The sequence below is a fragment of the Meriones unguiculatus genome, chromosome 11 (assembly GCF_030254825.1).
Source record: "Meriones unguiculatus strain TT.TT164.6M chromosome 11, Bangor_MerUng_6.1, whole genome shotgun sequence".
NCBI lineage: Eukaryota > Metazoa > Chordata > Mammalia > Rodentia > Muridae > Meriones > Meriones unguiculatus.
In genome coordinates this window covers 2239466-2259569 of record NC_083359.1, presented here as the reverse complement: position 1 = coordinate 2259569, position 20104 = coordinate 2239466, and the positions used below count along the sequence as shown (strand labels likewise).

The following is a 20104-nucleotide window of genomic DNA, read 5'->3' as shown; positions in this document are numbered from 1 at the left end:
CACTTTTTAAAAATATTTATTATGTATACAGTGTTCTGCCTGCAGGCCAGCAGAGGGCACCAGATCTCACTATAGATGGCTGTGAGCCACCATGTGGGTGCTAGGGATTGAACTCAGGACCTCTGGAAGAGCAACTGGTGCCCTTAACCTCTGAGCCATCTCTCCAGCCCGATGGCACATATTTTTAACCCCAGCACCTCGGGAGACAGAGGCAGATGGATCTTTGTGAGTTTGAGGCCAGCCTGGTCTACAAAAGGAGTTCCAGGATAGCCAGGGCTACACAGAGAAACCCTGTCTGGAAAAACAAAAGCAGGGGAGGGAGGAGGGAGGAAGAAAGGAAGGAAGAAAGGAGGGAGGGAGAGAGGGAGGGAGGGAGGGAGGAAGGAAGGAAGGAAGGAAGGAAGGAAGGAAGGAAGATAGGAAGGAAGGAAGGAAGGAAGGAAGGGAAAACCAAAGAGGGAAAGAATGGAGACACAGTGGTTCTAACCTGACTGTAGCTCATACCAACCAAGGCTTCCAGCGGGACCACTTCGCGCACACGGAGGGGAGGGGCACAAGCATGAGCTGTTGCCAAGCTGCCCAGGTGACTGATAGACATCACTTGCCCTGTGGGCACCCAGTCCGAAAACCCAGTGAAGGTTGGAATCCCGTCCGGGCTGGGACAGGCCTCTCCTCATTTTCTATGTCCTGTCACCCTACCCCAAGCCCCTGGTACAGAGGGCACCAGCGTTCCTCCACCATAAACTGTTGACGTTAGGGCAGGATTTTCCTGTATATCCCAGGATGTTTAGCGAGCGGCCTTGGTCTGCACCCCCTAGACGCCAGTAACATCCCTCCAACCAAAACAAACACCTGTGGGGGAGCACCCGAGTTAGAATTCCTAAGAATCCCCAAGTTGCAGGCAGAGCCAAGGCGGGCTGGAAGGCAGCAAGCAGCAGATTTACTCGGGCGCAGCGGGAGGGGGGCCTGGGCTGCACGGTACCAACACAATGGAGGGGCTGCGTGCCAGCGGGCTGACTGATGTGGTCCTGCCCCAGAGGGACCGAGTTCTCCAGAACTCTCATTCCCGGACTCCCGCTCAGCCACTGGAGGGCCCAGAGCAACAGCCACAGGCCAACAGTCTTTCCGGGAACGGACAGGGGGGTGTGGGGTGGGGGTGGAAGGAGATTCTTTCCTTCTGTAGATAATTTCCTGGCAGCGTGCTCTGCTGTGTGATTGGCGGGGCGCAGGCGGGGCGGGGCCTTACAGCTGTGGGCGCCCGGGTTCCTGGCGGCCATCTGACGGGGACACCGACTGCAGAAGTCTGAGGGTTCGGGGCTGGGGCTAAAACGTGGTTCCCGTCCTAAGGGATGTGGAAACTGTCGGCGCCAGCTCCTTAGAGCCGTCCGCATCTTCACAAGTCCTTTGCCTGCAGGCGCCGGTACCTGAAAGAAGACGGGACGGGAGGCCTGGAGAGACGCAGGGAGGAGGGTTGGGGGAGCACGGACGGCTCCCGGCAGCTCCCCGGTTAGCCCGCCACTCACTCCAGCTGGAGGCTCACAGCACCCAAAAGCAGGACGGTCACGAAGAAGCACACGAGCAGAATCCTAGCTTCCCACAGATCGTGGCTGCCTGTAAGGAACCCAGAGGCCGCCGTGACCCTGCGCATCCCGCCGGGGAGCCTGCGGGATCTCGGGAGGGGCAGGGGGGAGAACCTGGGAAGCAGCGCTTGCGGGGCCAGCAGGTCGCCTCCGCGCCCTCGCAGGTGGAGCAGTTGTACAGGATGGTGCTGCCCCCTGCAGGAGACAGCGGGAGAAGCGCCGGCAAGCGAAGCCACGGCGCCACCCTTCCCGCCCCCCAGCTTCCTGCCCCGTGCTTTCCGCTACCCACGAGGCTCCACGGCCTCTTACTCACGGCAGGCGGGAGCACAGAGAGCTGAAATGAAAGACAAGGAGGGTGGCTGGCCTGCTCAGTCACACCCCCCTCGGCCACAGATCCTAGGCACCCCCTGACGCCCCTCCCCATCAATACCTTCCCGGGTGTACTGGGGGATCTTGGTCTTCTGAAGCCATTGCCAATACGAAGGGAGTGAGGAGAAGGATCTTTTTGTCTCTGGAGAGGCGCAGCACAGCAATGTTGCTCTAGACCTCACCAGTGCTGCCCCACAGCCCCCAGGTCGGCCAGGCCTGCCCGCCACACCCCTCCTTGGGTCTCCTAGGGTCCATCCCCTGACCTCACCCATGACCCTCAGGACTCGGTGAGTTTTCTCTGTGATTTTTCTCATGGTCTCCTCATCTGTGGAGATGGGCAAGAGTGAGCTACTTTTTCAGTACCTTCCAGAAGTTTGTTTTTGTGATTGTTTTTGTTACCCTATTTCCTAGGACACAGAGTTCCTCGAGAAGAGGCTAGCAGTGTGTTCAGATGGGGCCTCTAGAACTCTCCAGCCACCCCCTTGGGGTGTGGGGGTGACTGATGCTGGGCTGAGCTCCTGTGTCTCCTGTTACCTAGGGCAAAGGCTGAGAAGTCTGGGGGAGCCCATTCCTTCCACTCTGCCTGGCTGCTGAGCTGAGCCAGGCGGCTTGGCAGGGCATGAGCTGGGAGGCGACAGAAGATGCAGGCCTGGCCGACGGCCAGGAAAACCCCACCTAGCGCCAGCACCCACATGAGGCCTGCTTCAGGACGGTCCAGGACGAGTGGGAGCTGGACTCCCTTGGACCGAGGAGGACTCAGAATGCTCTGAGGTTGGAGTTCTAGCCCTTCATGTAGGGGGTTCTAGACTGACCCGGAACAATGCCGTACTTTCAGCCCTTGGTTCCGGCAGAGCTGCCCTGGGCGCCAGAACTGGAGGCTAAAAGACATCTGTATGAGGCGATGGATGGAGGTCAGGGACTCTGTTGCAAGGAACAGCGGTGTGGACACTTCTGTGGGTCTGAAAGCAGTTTTATTTTCCTCCTTTAAGTCCCAGTGACCGATGAACGGCTCCGCCCAGTGCAGACACGTGCATTCCTCCGCCCGGGATGAAGAAATGCTGCCCCTTCCCATGTCCTCCCCCGCTCGCCCAAGCCTCTCCACCTCCTCTCTGCCCAGGACAGCGCTAGGCCTTCCTCAGCTATTTCCTAGCAACAGGCTCATGGTTGTCTCAGCAACCGAGAGCTCGGAGAGGTCTCCGGGGCCAGCTAAGCCCAGCGTGCTTCACTCGCATAGGAAGAGCCTAGTGACATGAACTCGGACAAGGCCTTCCTGCCTACGTGGCGGTGAGGGCACACGGGCGCACACACACACACACACACACGCAAACACACACACACCCTATGATTAAACTAAATCTCAATCTGCTCTCACACATACCACAGATATACCTGAGCCCAAAGAGTTGCTAAGCAACTCCAAACAGGCCCGGACACGCCAAGATCACAGGAGCATCACATAAACACAGGAGTCAGCAACGCTAATGAACCAAGGTGCCAGCCACGTCAGCTGGCATGCACACACACACACACACACACACACACACACACACGTGAAAATGCCACCATCTTCCCCAGGCCCAAGCTCCACCTGCACAGCCTCCTCTAGAACACTTGGCATTCCAGAAGGGGGCGCTAGCCCCCAAACTGCTGCTCTCCTAGCTCCTATCAGCCTAGGATAGGCGTCTCCTTTCACTCTCCCAACAGTAGGCGGCTTGGGACACGGTAAAGGCACCTCCCAGCGTGCCCTGGCCTCCTAATGGTCACAGTCGGATAAGATGCCAGCTCCAGCAGGGGAAGGCACCATCTAGGGGAGAGGTCACATTTGGTAATTCAATGTCCTTCACCCTCGTGTTCATCCCTCCAGAGTTCTGCTCGGTCTAGCCTGGGCAAACACTGAGGCCTCATCCTCAAGCACGCACAAGCTAGAGAAGCCACGATGCTTTCCCAGGATAAGCCCCAGTGTAGGTCTGGATCATTGGTGAGTCCCCGGGGTGGAGGCCGCCAGATTGGGGAGTCCCAGCCGACATCTTAAGGTCCAGTCAGGTGTGCTGGGACCCTGACTCTCACAGCCCCTACCCCAGGACCAGAAAGAGGTTTGGGGAGAGGTGTTCCCACCCTCTCCGCAGTCAAGTGAAGGGCAATGAAGCGTCCTCAGTGGCGGACAAAGCGCAGAGACCTGGAGTTGAGAAGGTCTTCGGGGTCTGGGAAGACAGAGTCCAGGCGGAAGCCGTGTTCCAGGGCCACGCGCAGCACCTCCTCCAGGAAGGCAGGCGCGCTCACCACCTCGCGGCGACCTTCCGGCCCGCCGGTCCACAGAGGTCGCAGCCCCAGTCTCTCATACTCGGCTTCAGGGAGTTCCTGGGGGCGGGAGGCCCACTCCAGACGGAAATGCGGGCCCCCCTCTGCCCGGTCCCCACTGGCCACGCCAAAGCGGTCTCGCATGGCGCCCAGACACTCGGCGTCCGTGCAGAAGAGGTTGGCTCGGAAGGTGTCCACGCGCACGGAGCTCAGCTCGTAGTGGTGGGGGCCCCTTCGGGCTGAGAAGTGCACCCGGCGGGGGCTGACGTCCACATCCGCGTGGAGCAGGGCGGCCGTGGGTGCAGGCGGGCCCCGGGAGGCCTCCAGCTCCCGCAGGGCGTCCAGGAGGGGCCGGATCTGGTAGAAGTCGGCCTCGGCTTTGAGAAGTGCGGTTTCCCCGTACCCCCTGGGCAGGTCCAGCCGGCCCAGCCGCAGGAAATTGAGGACGTGCCGGAAAGCCTTGCCATCCCTGTCTATGAAGTAGTGGCCGTCTCCTCGCGGGTTGAGGCTGGCTGGCAGGAGGGTGTCGGCCCTGAACATGGCCCCCAGCATGGAGTCTGGGAAGCGCGTCAGGGTCTCCAGCGTAGTGGAGTACAGTGTGCCCCCCACATTTAGGGTCACGGGCCCCCCAAAGGAAGGGGGTGAGGAGGACACGGGAGGGGGGGAAATTTTGGGGGCTTACAGGAGACGGGCAGGGAGAAGGCGGGATCCCCTGATTTGGGGAGGAGCTGGATGGCAGCGTTCAGCCCCGCGACGTTGGAGAACAAGACAGCGAAGGCTGTAGCTCACCCCAGCTACTCCGCTGGCAGCTGGGGGCTTTGGGGTACAGAGCCCCCGAAAGGATGGGAGAGCGGACGGACAGAAGGCGGCGGGGCGGGGCGGGGCGGGGCGGGGCTCCCGGCGCAGACGGCCGCGGCTCGGCGAGGTCAGCGACTCCCCCAGTGGCTTCCGGAGCTCAGCCAGCAGGTGACGGTGGCGAGCAGGGCGGCCGCGGAGCGCCCGGCTCCTGGGGTTCTGAGCAGAGAGCGTCCGCGGTGGGAGGGTCCACGCCGGGTTCCGCGGACCTGCCCAGAGGGCGGCGGGGCTAGGGGCGCGGGACCCGGAAGATGGAGGCGCCGCGGAGGGGCGGGGGCGAGCCGTTCCGTGCGCCGGGGAGACGGCGCTCGCGCAGCCGGCGCTGAGGGCCCCGACACGCCGTCGGGAGCGAGCAGGGTCTCGGGACTCGGGCGGTTCCGCCGTCCGGCTGGCCGCAGACGCCGCCGAGGTCCTCGCCACCCCCAGGAAGTGGCCTGAGGGCAGCGGTCAGGGGCCCTTTAAGCGGCAGCCCCGCCCCTTAGCGCCGCCCCTCGCCCCCGGGGGCTGCTCCGCGCGCGGCGGGGGCCGGGCCGCGCGGGCCTCGGCCGACGGGAGGGACGGGGCGGACGGGCTGGACCGGCGCTGCGAGCGGGCGGGTGAGTCACAGGCTTCGCCGCGGAAGCGGCCCCCGGTCCCTGCAGGTGTGCGTGACCTCCGCGGCGCGACCTGGCCGGGCTGGGGCCTCCGACCCACCCTCCCGTCAGAGAAAAGCCAGGTCTCGGGGCGGGACCGTCGGGAACTCCCGAGGGGGCGGGTGCTGAGCCATCGCATTCCGGGGATGCCTCCCGGTCCCCACGCCGCGGCTTCCCCGGCCGCCTGAGCTCCACGCCCCCCGCCCGCCGCCTCCTCGCCGGAGGCCTCTGGCCTCGCTCGAAGCCGGGACCACCCGCACGGGGGGAGCCCCCAGGTGGCGCCCAGCAAACGGACCGAGACAGGAAGAGCGAAGCTGAGACTTTAGTGGAGAACGGGCCGGGGCAGGGTTGGGAGGGGTCTGGAATCAAAGGGTGTGGAGGTCGTGACTCCGACGGCGCAGCTTCTCTGGGTCGTCTGACGCCATGAGGGAGAAGTCTCGGAATATGTAGAGATACGTCTCGTCTCCTGAGGAAGACAGGGCAAAGGCTGGACAGCTGGGCTACCACGGAGGGCGTCGCGGGCAGGGCCGGGTCTGGCGGGCACGCTCTTCAAGGGGGGCCGCATCCTAAGCGCAGTGGTGGCGCTTTGCCTTTGTTCCAAGGGTCAAGCACGTTTGACGTGCCCAAAACGTGTTTGTTGAATAAGCAATGGCATTAATTGGGCACCAAGGGGACAGGTAAGCAAGGGCCAGATTCCGGGAAGTATGTGGTTACTGTACCTGCCTGGCCCTGAGCCGCTTCCGTCTCCCTCATCTTTGCCAGCCTTAGCCTGAAGGGTGGGGATTAAGAATAAAAGCCTCCTCACTCTCCTTCCCCAACTTCCCATGCTTTGAGCTGCATCACCCCTTAAAAAAGGCCCCCCCATGACTAGGTTACGAAAGCAAACACACGAACTTTTCTGCATTGTTGATGTCCTAATAAAGGCCCCCAGGCTGGCCACGCACACCCCTGACCTCACCCCTCCCCAGGCCTCACCCTCCAAGTCTGGTTTTGGCTTTAGTCCCACCCCAACGAGGAATAGACTGCCCATGCGCCAGCCTGACCCCAGCATCCTCACAGGGTTACGATGTCAGCGTTGGCAGTTTCCATCGCAATGGTCAGAGGGTCCCTGCCTTCCGAGTCGCGAGCCCCCAGGTCTGCACCCCGTTTCAGGAACAGGCAAGCGAGCCTAGAGAGTGGCCAAAGTCAGCTGCAACCACCCCGCTTCATTCCCAGAAGACTTCCTCCCCGTGGAGGCCTACCCTGTGTGGCCAAGAATGGTGGCGTGGTGGAGCGGGCCCCGGCCGGCACCGTCTGCTTGGTTAACATTCGCCCCGTTCTGGAGAAGAAATTCACAGGCCAGGAGAGAATTCTGCACGGAGGGATCAAGGAGGGACGACGTTTTTAGGGGTGGATTTCTCCGTGTTTTGGGGTGGTGTAATGAGACAATAGTGTGGTGTTGAGGGTCCAGCTAGGTTTAGGCCTTGGCTGGCACTACATGCTCCTGTAATAACCTGTCCTGGGCTGCAGAGGTGGCTCAGTGGTTCAGAGCGCTGGCTGCTCTTCCGGAGGAGCTGAGTTCCCAGCACCACACGGTGACCTAAAACCGTGACTCCAGTTCCAGGGGCCCCAACGCCTTCACACATGCACACATGCACCACCAGGCAGTGGCGCTGCGTGTTTTTAACCCCAGGGCTGAGGCAGGCGGAGCTCTGTGAGTTCAAGGCCAACCTGGTCTATAGAACGAGCTCCAGGACAGCCATGACCACACAGAGAAACCCTGCACCCTGATGAGGCACACTAGTCCTCTTTTTAAGGCGTTTTTGTGCATAGGGGTTTGCCTGCGTGTGTGTGTGTGTGCGTGTGTGTGTGTGTGTGTGGCCAATGCAGTGAGGGAGGGGGCAGAGGAGGGTGGCTCTCCTGGCAGCGCAGTGACACTTAGGATCTGCCTTGTGGGTGCTGGGGACTGAATCCTGGTCCTCCGCAGGAGCAGTGGGCACTCCTGACCGCCGAGCCATCCCTCTGGCCTCTGCTCGTCCTGGCTTACAGATGAGGAGACCAAGGCACAGGGAGAGATAACCTGTGTAAAATCTCCTGTGAGTGGCGGGTGCAGACTCTGACTCTCTAGCTCCAACACCCAGTCTTGTGTTACTCATCTGCCCCTTGGGGGCGGAGGGCTCTGGAGGGTCTTTAGGGTGGAGTAGGGAAGGTCTGCGTGGTCCTCACAGCGGCCGTGGCCCGGATCAGAGGTGTGGCATTCCTCTGACTCGCATTGACCCAGTTGACATCAGCTCCGTGGGCCAGGGCATCAGCCATGGTGGGAAGAGACGGGGGGTGTCCAGAGGCTTGAAACAGCAGCGCCCCAGGGTGCAGGCTGCCCATGTCATCACACGGGGACTCTGTTAAGGGGATTTAGTTCTGTTAAGGAGGTGCCGGGTCTAGAGAGAACCTTTAGCACGGCCCCCGGACGTGCAGTGGGCTAAGTCACGTCCAGATTGTGGGGAGGCCCTTGTGACTCAGGGCTGCGGTGAGAGACGGGAGTGCTGTGCATACGTGTCGTGTGTGTGTGTGCAGGGCCTGGGTGTGGAAAGTCACTCATCTGCCCAGACTGGCTGGACGCCAGAGGCAGGCTGACTCTCTGGCAGACTCGGCTCTTTCCTTGCCCTGTCCCGCCCAGGCTCACAGTCCTTTCCTGAGGCTTTGGCCAGGAGATGCCCCTTCTGTGGCTCTCCCTGCCATGCTCTACCCACCCTTCTCCCCATGTCAGCATCACACCCTGCTTGTAGGCCCCTGGCAGGCAGTCTGGTCCCTCCTGGCTTCCTCCAGGGGATGCCCAGGACCTCACAGTCTGCCTCCCTGCAGGGCCCGGCCCAGCGCTGAGCATACAGCATCCAGCCAAGCAGACTCTCTACCTGACTTGGGTCTGACGGCCCCTGGCTGCGGCCTGATGGAAGGCTTTGGGGGCACAGGAGGATGTCCTCTTGGCGGTGCCCTGCCACCTCTCCGCCCTCGAATTTCAGGAAGCTTGGTCAGGAACTTTTTCTCCACGTACTTGGCGTGAATCCAGGCTTCCTTTTCCTGCCTGGAGGTTTGGAGAAGAGAAAGTCTTTGGCCCCTCAGCCCCCTTGCCATCCCCACTGGAGGGAAGCCCTGGGCACCTCCACCCCATCCTCACCGGGAGCAGCTGGGTCCCGGCTTCTTCACCGCCATGGCATCCACCCGGGCCTCATAGATCTGGTTGATGAGTACATTCCCCAGCTCACACATAAGCTTCAGGAGGCCCAGAGAGGCCAAGAGAAAGAGGCCAGGTAATGGGGTGAGTGCCTGAGCCCCGGGACTCCTCAGTCCTTTGTCCTCACAATGTCCCTAATTACCTTCACGAGCTCTGGTTCCCACGAGTCAAGAGTCAGGGACCGCACTTTGGAGAAGTGCACACCAAGGCTTCTGCAGGGCCAAAGGGAGAATCATGCCTTGGCCGGCAATGGCCGGTGAAAAGACTCGGACCCCAGGTCTGTGCGGAGGGGCAGGGGGCGGACTCGGGAGGCAGGGCAGCAGAGGCCTGTATCCCCAACCGGGCTCTGGCCTGCTCACCCTTCCTCCCTTTACCTTCAATGCAAGACCTTGTGTTCTCTACCCTCCTTACTTTGGTCTGGAACACTCTGCGCCACCTCCCTTGCCTCTGCACACTTCAGTCTGGTGGTGAGGCCTCAAGGACTTGCTGGGACCTCGCAACCCCTTCTCTCCTTAAGGCTCTGTTGGCCGTCCCACCCTTAGCAACCCTAAGACAACAAATTCCTCTAGGAGCCCCCAGGCTCATGTGCATTCTGTGCAGCAAGTCTGGTGGCAGCAACAGGGAAGGGAAGCCAGGGTAGCGCGAAGGAGAGGAGCCTGCATGACGGGGAGGAGCCCTGCGATAGGGCGGAGCCTGTATGATAGGGTGGAGCCCTGTGATGGGCGGAGCCCTGTGATGGGGCGGAGCCTGTATGATGGGCTCAAGGCTTGGGGTCTTGGGGAATGACCTGTGGATGCCGGAACACTGAATGCAGAGCGTGACTCCAAGGTTGATACTGGCCCACTCTGGGGCTGGCTCCCTGCAGTCGCAGCACTGTGCGTTTCCATCTACGCTCTGTACCTGGGCAGCCACCTGCCCAGTCCCCCCAGGCTCCCTTCCCCGGGCTGGCCCACCACAGCCCAGAGTAGCAGCAGAGCCCAAGGCAAGGTGTCCTGAGACCTAAGGGAGATAACAGAAGAAAGAATGAGCCAGGGGCCTTAGAGCGAGGCAACGCCTCCCACGGCAGCATGGCCCCAAGCGTCCAGAGTAGGGTACCTGGCCTGGCCCCGGAGGGCTGTTCTCCAGGTGAGCCTGGCTGAAGGCTGAGGCAATGCTGCTCTGAACAGCACTGACCCACAGCTGCAGGAGACGCTCTGAGTCGGCCTGGAGGAGGCAGGACCTGCAGGAGGTGGTGACAGAGAGAGTGGGGGTCTGAGGCAGAGTGGGCAAGCTGACATTCAGCTGTTGCCCAGCTGTGTGTACAGAGTTAACCACTGCAGATGGGGCCTGAGGCCTTGAGCATGTCAGGTAAACACTCCCTCTGCAGGACAGTCAAACCGTTTTTATTTCCATTTGAGAGGGGGTCTGATAAACTGCCCAGACTGACTTCAGACTTAGAGGCCAGGCAGGCCTTGAGCTTTTAAAAAAGGTTACATTAGCTGGGCCATGGTCCAGCACTTTCAGTCCCAGCACTGGGAGGCACAGGCAGGTGGATCTCTGGGTTCAAGGGCAGCCTGGTCTACAGAGTGAGCTCCAGGGCAGCCAGGGCCACACAACAATGGAAAGGCTACATTATAAATGTGCGTGTGTATTCGTGTGCATCCACACACAATGTTGTGGAGTTGGTGTTCTCCTTCCATCTTGTGGGTCTGGGGATTGAACTCAGGTAATCAAGCTTGGCGGCAAGTGCCTGTTTAACCTGGAGACCGGCTCTGTTCCTCACACTTAGATTCTCCTCCCAAGGGCTGGGCTTACAGGTGTGTGCCATGCCTGGCGGTCAGCTCTACTGAAATCCAGGTGGTCCCTGACATACTATTTTTCAACATTAATGCACAAAGGTGTATTTATACAACCATTGTGACTTTGAGTCCCAGTGTTCAATGGCACTTTATTGTAAAAGAGGTAACGTCTCGTAAGCTATGTGCACGGTAGGTTTTCAATCTTTTCTTTTTTTAAGATTTAATTATACAGTGTTCTGCCTGCATGTGTGCCTGTGCACCAGAAAGAATCACCAGATCTCACTATAGATGGTTGTGAGGCACCATGTGGATGCTGGGAAATGAACCCAGGACCTCTGGAAGAGCAGCCAGTGCTCTTAACCTCCAAGCCGTCTCTCCAGCCCTTCAATATCTTTTCAACTGATGAAGAACTTTCTAGAATGTGACTCCACTCATAAGTGGAGCGCCTGAAGCAAAGGGCAGCACCCCAAAAATATCTCCTGTGCTGTCAGCCCAGGCCCCCTGCTGCTCGTTGGCCGGCCCTGCTGCTCAGAGGTCTTACACCGTCAGGGGGAGCACTCACTTGCTGGTGGACACTACTTCGAAGCAGAAGCGCCTTTCTGAGTCTGGACAGTGCTTCACCGTACAGAGACGCAGGTCGTCCACCAGCACGGTCACGGGGTCCTGGCAGGCAGCGAGGAGGGCGCCGAGACCGGAGTAAGCCGGGGCTGAGCTTCCCTGGGGCCCAGCCCCGAGGACCTACCCACCTTATATTTCTTCTGGTAAACCAGCTGGTTGTTCTGAATGCTGAACCAGCGTCTGGGGGAGACGGAATCGGTTAGATGCACAGCAGCATGGGGACGGAGAGAAACGGCGCTCTCTGCCTAAGTAGCTGGCTGACGGCCCCATGAGACGTCCAGACAGCGGTGGGAAGGTGCGCACAGCTAAGGGAGCCTCTTCACACCTCAGACAACCCAGAGTGGACACACTTCTGAGGCCAGCGCTCCAGCACACGGCAGCCGGGCTAGCCCTCACTCCCGGTTTTCCTGCCTCCCTCCACCTCAATGCCTAGGCCCATGGGCATGTGCCACCACACCTACTTTCCTCTCTTTTATTTCTAGTGTGGCCAGTGTTGAAGGGGACAGCAGTGGGAGGCAGCTGTAAAGGTAGTAACATTTGTGAGTGTACCCCTACATGCCAGAAGAGGGCATCAGATCCCAGTGTAGATGGCTGTGAGCCACCATGTGGTTGCTGGGAACTGAACTCAGGTCCTCTAGAAGAGCAGCCAGTGCTCTTAACTGCTGAGCCATCTCTCCAGCCCAACAAAAGGTGGTAACATTTGTAACACAGTGGCGAACACTATTTCTGGGTATGTCAGGAGGGCACTGAAACCACTCTCACTTCTGCTGTTGTTTGAGATAGGATCTTGCCACGTAGCCCAGATGGCCTCAAGAGGTCGTCCAGGCTGACCTCAACTGTGTAACCCTCCTGCTGCTGCTCACACCAGGGTCACTGCTACAGGTTTGACAAGAGAAACCATGCTGGGGAAAGGGCTCCTTTCTAGTTTGTACCGAGGTCCCAAAGGGGCTGCTGGTTCTGCAGATCCAACAGTCAAGACACAGCACCCTGTTTCAAGGCTTGTGGGTCTTCTCCATTTTCCTCAGAGCAGCCCTCAAAGCCTGACCAGTGCCCGAAAAGTCCTAGACGGATTCCCTGACCCTGCAGCTCCAACTCCTTCTTCCCTCTCCCTGTCCAGGCCGGCAGCTCGTTTAGCAAACAGGGGTACTCCCCACCTTAACCCATCCTGCCTACAACATTCTGCCCTCAAATACCCTTGAAACCTTGGCTCGGAAGCTACTCTCTTAGTCAGGCATGGTGGCACACTCCTGCAAGCTCCGCTCCTAGGAAGTGGAGGCAGGAAGGTCAGGAGTTCAAAGTCATCCTTGGCTACATAGTAAGTTTGAGATCAGCCTGGGTTACATGATATTTGTCACAAAAAAAAAAAAAAGCCTCAAAATAAAGTAACAGTTCTGTTCTCAGAGAGATTTCCATTCCTCCTGCCTTCTCTGAAGTGCCAGGTTTGCAGGCATCATGATCAAAGCCCTGAGTTCAAGCCTCAGCACTGACCCCCAGGGTGGAAATGAGAATAAATTTCACCCTTTCTACCCTTGCTGTATTTTTTCTTCTATAATACTACCCCTTTCATTTTTTTCATCTGCCCCCTTTTTAAACAGGGTTTTGCTTTGGAACTGCCTCACCTGAAACCTTAAATTCAAAAATCTTTCTGCCTCAGCCTCTATATAGAGCTGAGCTTACAGCTGTCATTACAATAAACCAGTGTGTGTGTGTGTGTGTGTGTGTGTGTGTCGAGACAGGCTTTCTCTAGCCACGGCTGTCCTGGACTCACTCTGTAGACGGGTGGCCTTCAGCTTACTCAGGTGTTGTGTTTGTCTTTGCTGAGGGTTGTCTGTGCTCTCCACACACTGACCCCTGCTGTGAGAACATTCAGTTGGTGGTTTACCTGGAACAGCTGTCCCCTTACCTGCTCCAGGTCTTAAATGCATTGCTGGCTCGTTTGAAAAGATGTCCTTCCATTACCAAGCCACAAGGCCCCTCCTTTAGGCTCGGCTCTGGCTCCTCACCGCCCAGCTCCTGGAGCACAAGAGGATCGCAGACAGCCGGGACAGGCACGGACCAAAGCCACAGGCCAGCGTCCCGTCCTTGTCCCTGGCCCCCCCACCCCAGCCCCGGGGCTCGCAGCCCTCACCTTCTGCTTCAGTAACACGTGCCTCTGTTCCATGTCTCTCTTCTCACGAGCCGAGTTCAAGACCAGGGTGTGCAACTGGGCATGGGCGGGGATGTCAGAGGTCTGAGTTTGCTCCAGCCAGGCCCATCTTAGTTCTACCTTCCCCACGCAAACGGCTAGCGGCCTTACCTGGGCACCCAACTCCTTCCGATACTGTGCCAGCCGGTTAAGCTCTTCATGGCCCTGCTGGAAATAGGTAGCCTGGGCCTCTACCAAACGCAGCGCCTGATGGACAAGATGGGCAGGGGCAGAACTGAGGAAGGAGAGCCCTCTCCCCCCCGCTTCCCTCCTGCTCTGTCAGCAGGCTTCCTTCCATCTTGGCTGCCCCTGAAACTCACGAACTCCATGATGTCAAACTTCCTCTTGTCCTCAATCACGTTGACCTGAAGACCCCGAAAGACCTCAGGTCAGCCTAGAAATGGCAGCACTTCCTCCCACCGCACCTGGGGTCTCCATACTCCTGGACATCTCGGTATCCTGGACGATGGGTTGGGCTCAGGCACCCACCTGCAGGGCATAATCCAATGCCCGACTCCGGTACCCAACTCGAGCGGTCCTCAAAGCAGTCCCGGCATCCTCTGCTTCTTGGACACGGCGCCTGGGGACCTCTGCATTGTGGGTAAGAGCAGCCTCCAAGCTCTCAGCTCCTCGCCAGAAATCCCTGCGGGCCTCTCGGAAATCCCGGAGACCTCTGGAGACGGGGGAGCCAGAACAAAATCACACTTACCCTCCTGCCCTGAGAGAGATACCTCAGGGTAAGGCCCACCCATACCCTATCAGTCAGCCTGTGCAGAGAGGGAAACCCTGGGAATCCTGGGGTGAGAGGGCGAGGTCACTCCCCCCCCACACCCTCATAGCTCCTGCTCTGGGAGAGGCCCTGTGGGAGAGAGATGGAAGGCTGGTTTCTGAGGAAGAAGGCCCCGTCCCCTCCCATCTCACTCCTTGACCAGGGTCTGGATTTGCTGCTGCAGGGTGTGCTGAGTGGCATCAAGAAGCTCCTGTGGAAAGATGGACAAGCCAGAGTCAAGACCTTGGCCAGCCCTGCCCCACCCGGTCCACCGCCTCCAGGGCCTGCTCCCACTCACAGCATGGCTATCCAGCTTGTGGCTCAGACTCACAGTGAATTTTTCCAGACATTCCTGGGCAAGAGAAACCACAGAGAAAGTCCCAAGTAGGGACGTCAAGGTCTGCACAAGTCCAGGTCTCGGCGGCTGGAGCATCTCGGAGGAGGGCCCCAGTGTTGCCCTGGCCTGGCCCTGCAGACCCAGGTCAGCCCTCCTCTTCCACAGCATCTCTCCATCCCAGTCCCCGCCCCACAGCCCCGCCTCAGAACCATCACCTACCGCCATCATGGGCTCCGGCGTACCCAGGTGGGCCAGGTCACAAATGCCAGCAACGAAGGCACGGCTGGCAGCGAGGTAGTGACGCCCACTCTCCAGGAGGCAGGAGCCCAGCTTGAGGAGCTGGGGAGGAATGGAGGACGGGAGAGAGTACTACCAGTGGCCAGCGCACCGAGCGATGCCTCCAGCCCTGCTCCTCTCCTCCCCTTGCCCAAGGCTGAATGGCCCTTTCCTAACCTCGCTCACTGTGCCACCCAGCCCAGTACAGTGCCCCGCATTTCAAACACACCTGCATGTCAGTATCCCTGCTTCCTGGCTCCCTTTTCCTGTGCCTGCTTCAGAGTTTCTGCCCATTCCTCCAAGCTTCCTCCCAAAGCTGCCGTTGTCTCTACTTTTCCCATCCAATCCTACCTGCCTCTCTGTGTCCTTTTTAAATGAGGGGCTCTCCCTAAAACTGCATCCTCCTGCACTGGTCCGTTGCTAGCACCATTCTCTGCCTGGCAGTGGGCAATCTATGGGGCCTTTGTTTGTGTGTTGTGGTAGGTGTGTGTCTCATTCCGCACTCTCTAAACATTCCCTTGCAAATATTAACTACTTATCTAGGCCTCAGGGTCAGAGCCAAGTAAGAAGCTGTTGCTGGAGAGATGGCTCAGGGGTTAAGAGGACTGGCTGTTCTTCCAAAGGTTCAGAGTTCAATTCCCAGCACCCACATGGTGCTCACAAACATCTATAGTGAGATCTGGTGCCCCCTTCTGGCATGTCGGCATACACACAGACAGAACACTGCATACGTATTGTATTCAATAAATAAAAATCTTAAAAAAAAAAAAAAGCGGTAACCGACTGATCTGAGAAGGGAAAGCCAGGTGGCTGAACTAGAACCCCAAATCAGTTTCCTCTCCTCTGGACCTTGTTATCCACACTGTTATGGCTGTATCACCCTGAGGATGACACGCTGGACTTTGGACAGGAGCTGCTGTGTTTTGAATGGAGCAAGTGTGGGGAGTCCTTCCCCTTGACCGGGAGTGTTAGAGGCCATAGAGAGGCTTTGTGAAGAGGTGGCCCACGTGTGGGAGGCAGGGCTCCATGTGTCTCCAGCACTTTTCTGGGTGCTTGTGGAAGTCTCTGAAAACCACAGCTGGGGTTGGGAGTGGCTAGAGCAGGGTCAGCAGCGGGCAGGAAGCCGACCAAGATCAAGTGATATCGGTCCGTGACAAGGAGACAACATGGGTGCAGCTCACAGTGTGGGCCAGTGGACCGTCTAGTTCTGTCCTCAAGCCCCTTTCCCATATACGAGAAAAGACCTTTCATAAAACTGAACCAGTAAGCCAGGCCCAGGGGCGTACCCCTGTGATCCTAGCACTTGGGAGGCAGAAGCAGGTAGATCTCAGAGTTAGAGGCCATCCTGGTCTACAGAGTGAGTCTAGGACAGCCAGGGCTACACAGAGAAACCCTGTCTCAAAAACAATAAAAACAAAGAACAAAACAAAACAAAAACTGAATTAACAACCAGCTGGGAGTGTGGGCGCACACCCTTGATTCCAGCACTCAGAAGGCAGAGGCAGGTAGATCTCTGTGAGACTGAGAACAGCCTGGTCAACAGAGCAAGTTCCAGGCCAGCCAAGGCTACACAGAAGGACCCTGTCTCAAAAACAAAAAAACATAAAAATCTAAACCAATAATACTTCATCTGTAAGATATAATTGTAGTCAGCAATAAAGAGGAATCATCGATACACAAGACAACTTGAATAAACTTCAAACACTTTGTTATTCTAGTTGTCTTTTTTTTTTTTTTTTTTTTTTTGGTTTTTCAAGACAGGGTTTCTCTGTGTAGCCCTGGCTGTCCAGGAACTCACTCTGTAGAGCTGGCTAGTCTTGAACCCATGGAGATCCACCTGCCTCTCCTCCCCAGTGCTGGGATTAAAGGTGTGTGACATCACCCTTGGCTTCTGGCTTTTTAGAAAAGCCAACTTCAGGCTTGTGAGATGGCTTAGCTGGTAAAGGCATTTGCCACACAAGCCTGGCAACCTCCAGGTGATTCTGGAGCCCGTGGGGGGGGGAGAGAGCTGACTCCTGGAAGCTGTGCAGGGACCTCCCCATAGGCATTACCCGTGGTGGGGGGAGAGAACTGACTCCTGAAAGCTGTGCAGGGACCTCCCCATAGGCATTACAGCACGCATACTTGCACACTTTCCACACGCGTGACAGACGACAGACAGACAGATCAGCACTCCTGAGGCAGACGCAGGCAGATCTCTGTGAGTTTGAGGCCCAGCCTGGTCTACATAGTAAGTCCTGGGGCCATGGTATATAGTTTGACCTTACACAAAAACAAAACCAAACAACAACAAAAAGCAATGTCTACCTCCTTTGAGATGGGATTTCTCATTAGTCTAAAGCCCACTAATTAGGCTGGGTGGCCAGAAAGCCCCAATGATTCTCTTGTTTCCACTTCCTCAATACCAGAATTATAAATGCGCACCATACATATGCCTTGTCATTTTCACACGGGTGCTGGGTCCTCATATGTGTAAGGGAAACACTTCATTGGTGGAGCCATCTCGCCTGGTCTCTGTGGACTTTATTGTTAAAACTGGACTGTGCCAATGCTAATTTCTGTTTTGATAATGAGGAAAATTGCATTCAATGTCACAACGGGGGAGGGGGAAGCTGATGGTGACATGACCTCTCTCTGCAGTTGCTACAACTGTGTGATTAACTTGGATTTAAAAGTTCAACTAGAAACAGTTGAGGGGCTGGAGAGATGGCTCAGTGGTTAAGATCACTACCTGTTCTTGCAAAGGACCCAGGTTCAATTCCTACCACCCACATTATGGCTCACAACTGGAACTCCAATTCCAGGGTGTCCAATGCCCTCTTCTAGCTTTTTTAGGCACTGGGCATAGACGTGGTGCCCAGACAGATGTCCAGGCAAAGCAGCCATAGATACATAGATACATAAAATAAGTTAAAAAGTAGTAACAAACAGTTGGAGTGGTGATGCACGCCTGTGATCCCAGCACTTGGGAGGCAGAGGCAGGTGGATCTCTGGGAGTTCAAAGTCAGCCTGGGAGGCTGGAGAGATGGCTCGGTGGTTAAGAGCACTGTCTGCTCTTCTAAAGGACCTAGGTTCAATTCCCAGCACTCACATGACAGCTCACAACTGTCTGTAATGCCAATTCTAATGGATCTGACACCTTCACAATAATGCACATAAAATGAAATTAAACAAAGTCAGCCTGGTCTACAGAGTGAGTTTCAATTCAGCCAGGACTACACATAGAAATCCTGTCTCAAAAAAAAAAAAAAAAAAAAAAAGGAAAAAAGAAAGAAAGAAAAAGAAAAAAGCATGTCCTCACTCCTTTGGAGCTGGAGAGATAGCTCAGTGGTTAAGGGCACTGACTGCTCTCACAGAGGAACTGGGTTCAATTCCCAGCATCCACATGGCAGCTCACAACTGTCTGTAACTCTGAGATCCGACATCTTCACACAGATATCCATGTAGGCTAAACACTAATGCACATACGATAAAAATATTTATTACAAAAATAAAAGAAATAGAGTTTCACTCTGTCGCTCTGGCTGGTCTAGAACTCAGAGAGAACTGCCTGTTTCTGCTTCACCAGTGCATAGAGCACTATGCCCAGATTTTAAGTGTGTGTGAGTGTGTGTGTGTGCAGTTTTGTGCACGCCCAGGCGCAGTGGACTGCCACTGACTCCAACTCATTTCCTGGCTCCTTGACCCACCCCTCTCACTGGAGTCTGACTCTGGGATCTTTTGTCCATGCCTTGGTCACCTTTTCCAGGCGGGTCTCCAGTTCTGACACTTCAGCTTCCACCAGCTCAATGGAGGCTCTGGGAAAGGAGGGAGATGGGAACAACACTTAGGTCTACTGGGTTCTGTGTATTGTCAAGGTGGGGCTGGAGTCAAGGGATGGTGGGTACGGGCAGACCAAGCTATGAGTTGAGAATAGCCACCCACCCACAAGCCAGTTCTTGCTCATTCTAAGCTTCAGTAAGCCAGACCAGAGCAGGAAGAGTAGGAGGGTGGATGTGGCCAGGGCAGGAAGTTGCTAACCGCCCCAGGGCAGGTGCTGGGGGAGGGGTTCCAGTGAGAAAGAAGAAGGAATGCCAGATAGAAAGGCCAGAAGGTACAGACAGACAGTAGGAAGACCCTTGGAGATCATGGGTTTTTGTTTTTAAAGGCTTTCACTCTGCAGCCCAGGTTGGCCGGAACTCATAGCAATGTTCCAGTGTCAGCCTCCCTAGCACTGGGATTACAGGCAGGAGACACCATGCCAGGTCTGAGAGCCTGGGCTGGATAACACAGGCACCATTTCCCAACAGTCTCCTCTTGTCTCTTTGTGGCTAGCCTCTATAGGAGGTCTGGCCTGGGGGAGAGAGAGCGGGGAGGGGGGGGCACGTGGGACCTCCTTTCCCTCCACAGCCTGATGGACCTGACACACTTACCGGAAGCGGGGTGAATCCTTGAGACATTCTTCAAAATCTAGCTTGACCGTCATCTCAGATGACCTGCTTTGGCCCCAGGGGTCCTGGAGGCCAGGCAGGTGGGGATGTAGGCAGATGCACCTACCCCCAGGAGGGGTACCGATGAGGGAGAAGAAGGTCCTCTGGTAGGTGGGGCCTGGGTCTGCAGTGCTCTCCCCAAAGGGAGAGGGGTGAGCAAGGAGGCACTCTCACCCCACCACTTCAGGGCGGCTCTGGGAGGGGCAGGGGCGGGGCCAGCGTAGAGGGGGTGCTGAGATCAGAGAAACCACAGCCCCACCCCCAGAGACAGGCTGCTGTCATCTTCCTTCTGGGACCCTGGTGTTTCCCCTGTCTTTCTCCTTTGGTGAATAAGTGTTTGAGGGGGCTGTGATGGTCTAGTGTCAAACTCTGCCTCTGCCACTTCACACTCTGTGTGCTCACTAGGGCGTGGTGACACACGCCTTTAACTAGAGCAGAGGCAGGCCGCTCTCTGTGAGGTCAAAGCCAGTGGTCTACAGAACAAGTTCTAGGCTAGCCAGGGCTCACAGTGGGCCCTGTCCACTGTATACCTGTGACCCTTCAGCTTCCTCACCTGGGAGATAAAAACCCTGTTACAAAGCTGGGCAGTGGGGGTGCACACCTTTACCCCCAGCACTCAGCAGGCAGATCTCTGAGTTCAAGGCCAGCCTGGTCTACAGAGCAAGTTCCAGGACAGCCAGGGCTACACAGAGAAACCTTGTCTCGAAAAACAAACAAACAAACAAAA

At 57.1% G+C, this 20104-nt stretch overlaps 3 protein-coding genes across 5 annotated transcripts; all 3 read right to left on the bottom strand.

Annotated features, from left to right (window-relative positions):
* On the bottom strand, positions 1-2793 carry Tmem95 (transmembrane protein 95). The gene is made up of 6 exons (XM_060363427.1): positions 2484-2793; positions 2218-2274; positions 2011-2091; positions 1894-1914; positions 1695-1799; positions 1-1611 (listed from the first exon to the last, which is right to left on the bottom strand). The coding sequence occupies exons 1-6, from the start codon at positions 2641-2643 to the stop codon at positions 1520-1522; spliced, it is 516 nt and encodes a 171-aa protein (XP_060219410.1). The 5' UTR covers positions 2644-2793; the 3' UTR covers positions 1-1519.
* A 105-nt stretch (positions 2794-2898) lies between these two features.
* Positions 2899-5808, bottom strand: Kctd11 (potassium channel tetramerization domain containing 11). The gene has a single exon (XM_021648120.2). The coding sequence runs from the start codon at positions 4797-4799 to the stop codon at positions 4101-4103; it is 699 nt and encodes a 232-aa protein (XP_021503795.1). The 5' UTR covers positions 4800-5808; the 3' UTR covers positions 2899-4100.
* A 232-nt stretch (positions 5809-6040) lies between these two features.
* Acap1 (ArfGAP with coiled-coil, ankyrin repeat and PH domains 1) lies at positions 6041-20093 on the bottom strand. Of its 3 annotated transcripts, none has more exons than XM_021648151.2 (22): positions 19321-20093; positions 18648-18705; positions 14852-14971; positions 14594-14647; positions 14448-14506; positions 14016-14199; positions 13847-13891; positions 13638-13733; positions 13470-13544; positions 13245-13354; positions 11470-11521; positions 11286-11386; positions 10041-10164; positions 9733-9944; positions 9088-9157; positions 8889-8947; positions 8626-8795; positions 7940-8112; positions 6976-7085; positions 6792-6902; positions 6454-6503; positions 6041-6200 (listed from the first exon to the last, which is right to left on the bottom strand). In XM_021648151.2, exons 1-22 carry the CDS (start codon positions 19371-19373, stop codon positions 6100-6102), a joined length of 2187 nt encoding a protein of 728 aa, XP_021503826.1. In that variant the 5' UTR covers positions 19374-20093; the 3' UTR covers positions 6041-6099. The 3 variants fall into 3 exon arrangements, with proteins under 3 accessions (XP_021503826.1, XP_021503825.1, XP_060219406.1); XM_021648150.2 differs by having other exon boundaries at positions 8889-8983; positions 19321-20086; XM_060363423.1 differs by lacking the exon at positions 19321-20093 and having other exon boundaries at positions 8889-8983; positions 18598-18651.
* Between the last annotated feature and the right edge of the window lie 11 nt (positions 20094-20104).

Bases quoted from the DNA above. Each gene is read 5' to 3' on its own strand.
- Acap1 (XM_021648150.2), bottom strand. From the start codon at position 19,373: ATGACGGTCAAGCTAGATTTTGAAGAATGTCTCAAGGATTCACCCCGC. The intron at 14,648-14,851 runs GTAGGTGATGGT...TCTCTTGCCCAG, and splicing joins CGCCGGAGCCCATGATGGCG to GAATGTCTGGAAAAATTCAC. The intron at 13,892-14,015 runs GTGGGTGCCTGA...CGGGGTCTTCAG, and splicing joins CATTGGATTATGCCCTGCAG to GTCAACGTGATTGAGGACAA.
- Kctd11 (XM_021648120.2), bottom strand. From the start codon at position 4,799: ATGCTGGGGGCCATGTTCAGGGCCGACACCCTCCTGCCAGCCAGCCTC.
- Tmem95 (XM_060363427.1), bottom strand. From the start codon at position 2,643: ATGTGGGTGCTGGCGCTAGGTGGGGTTTTCCTGGCCGTCGGCCAGGCC. The intron at 2,275-2,483 runs GTAACAGGAGAC...CCATCTCCACAG, and splicing joins CTTCTCAGCCTTTGCCCTAG to ATGAGGAGACCATGAGAAAA. The intron at 1,612-1,694 runs GTTCTCCCCCCT...GGTTCCTTACAG, and splicing joins CCGCAAGCGCTGCTTCCCAG to GCAGCCACGATCTGTGGGAA.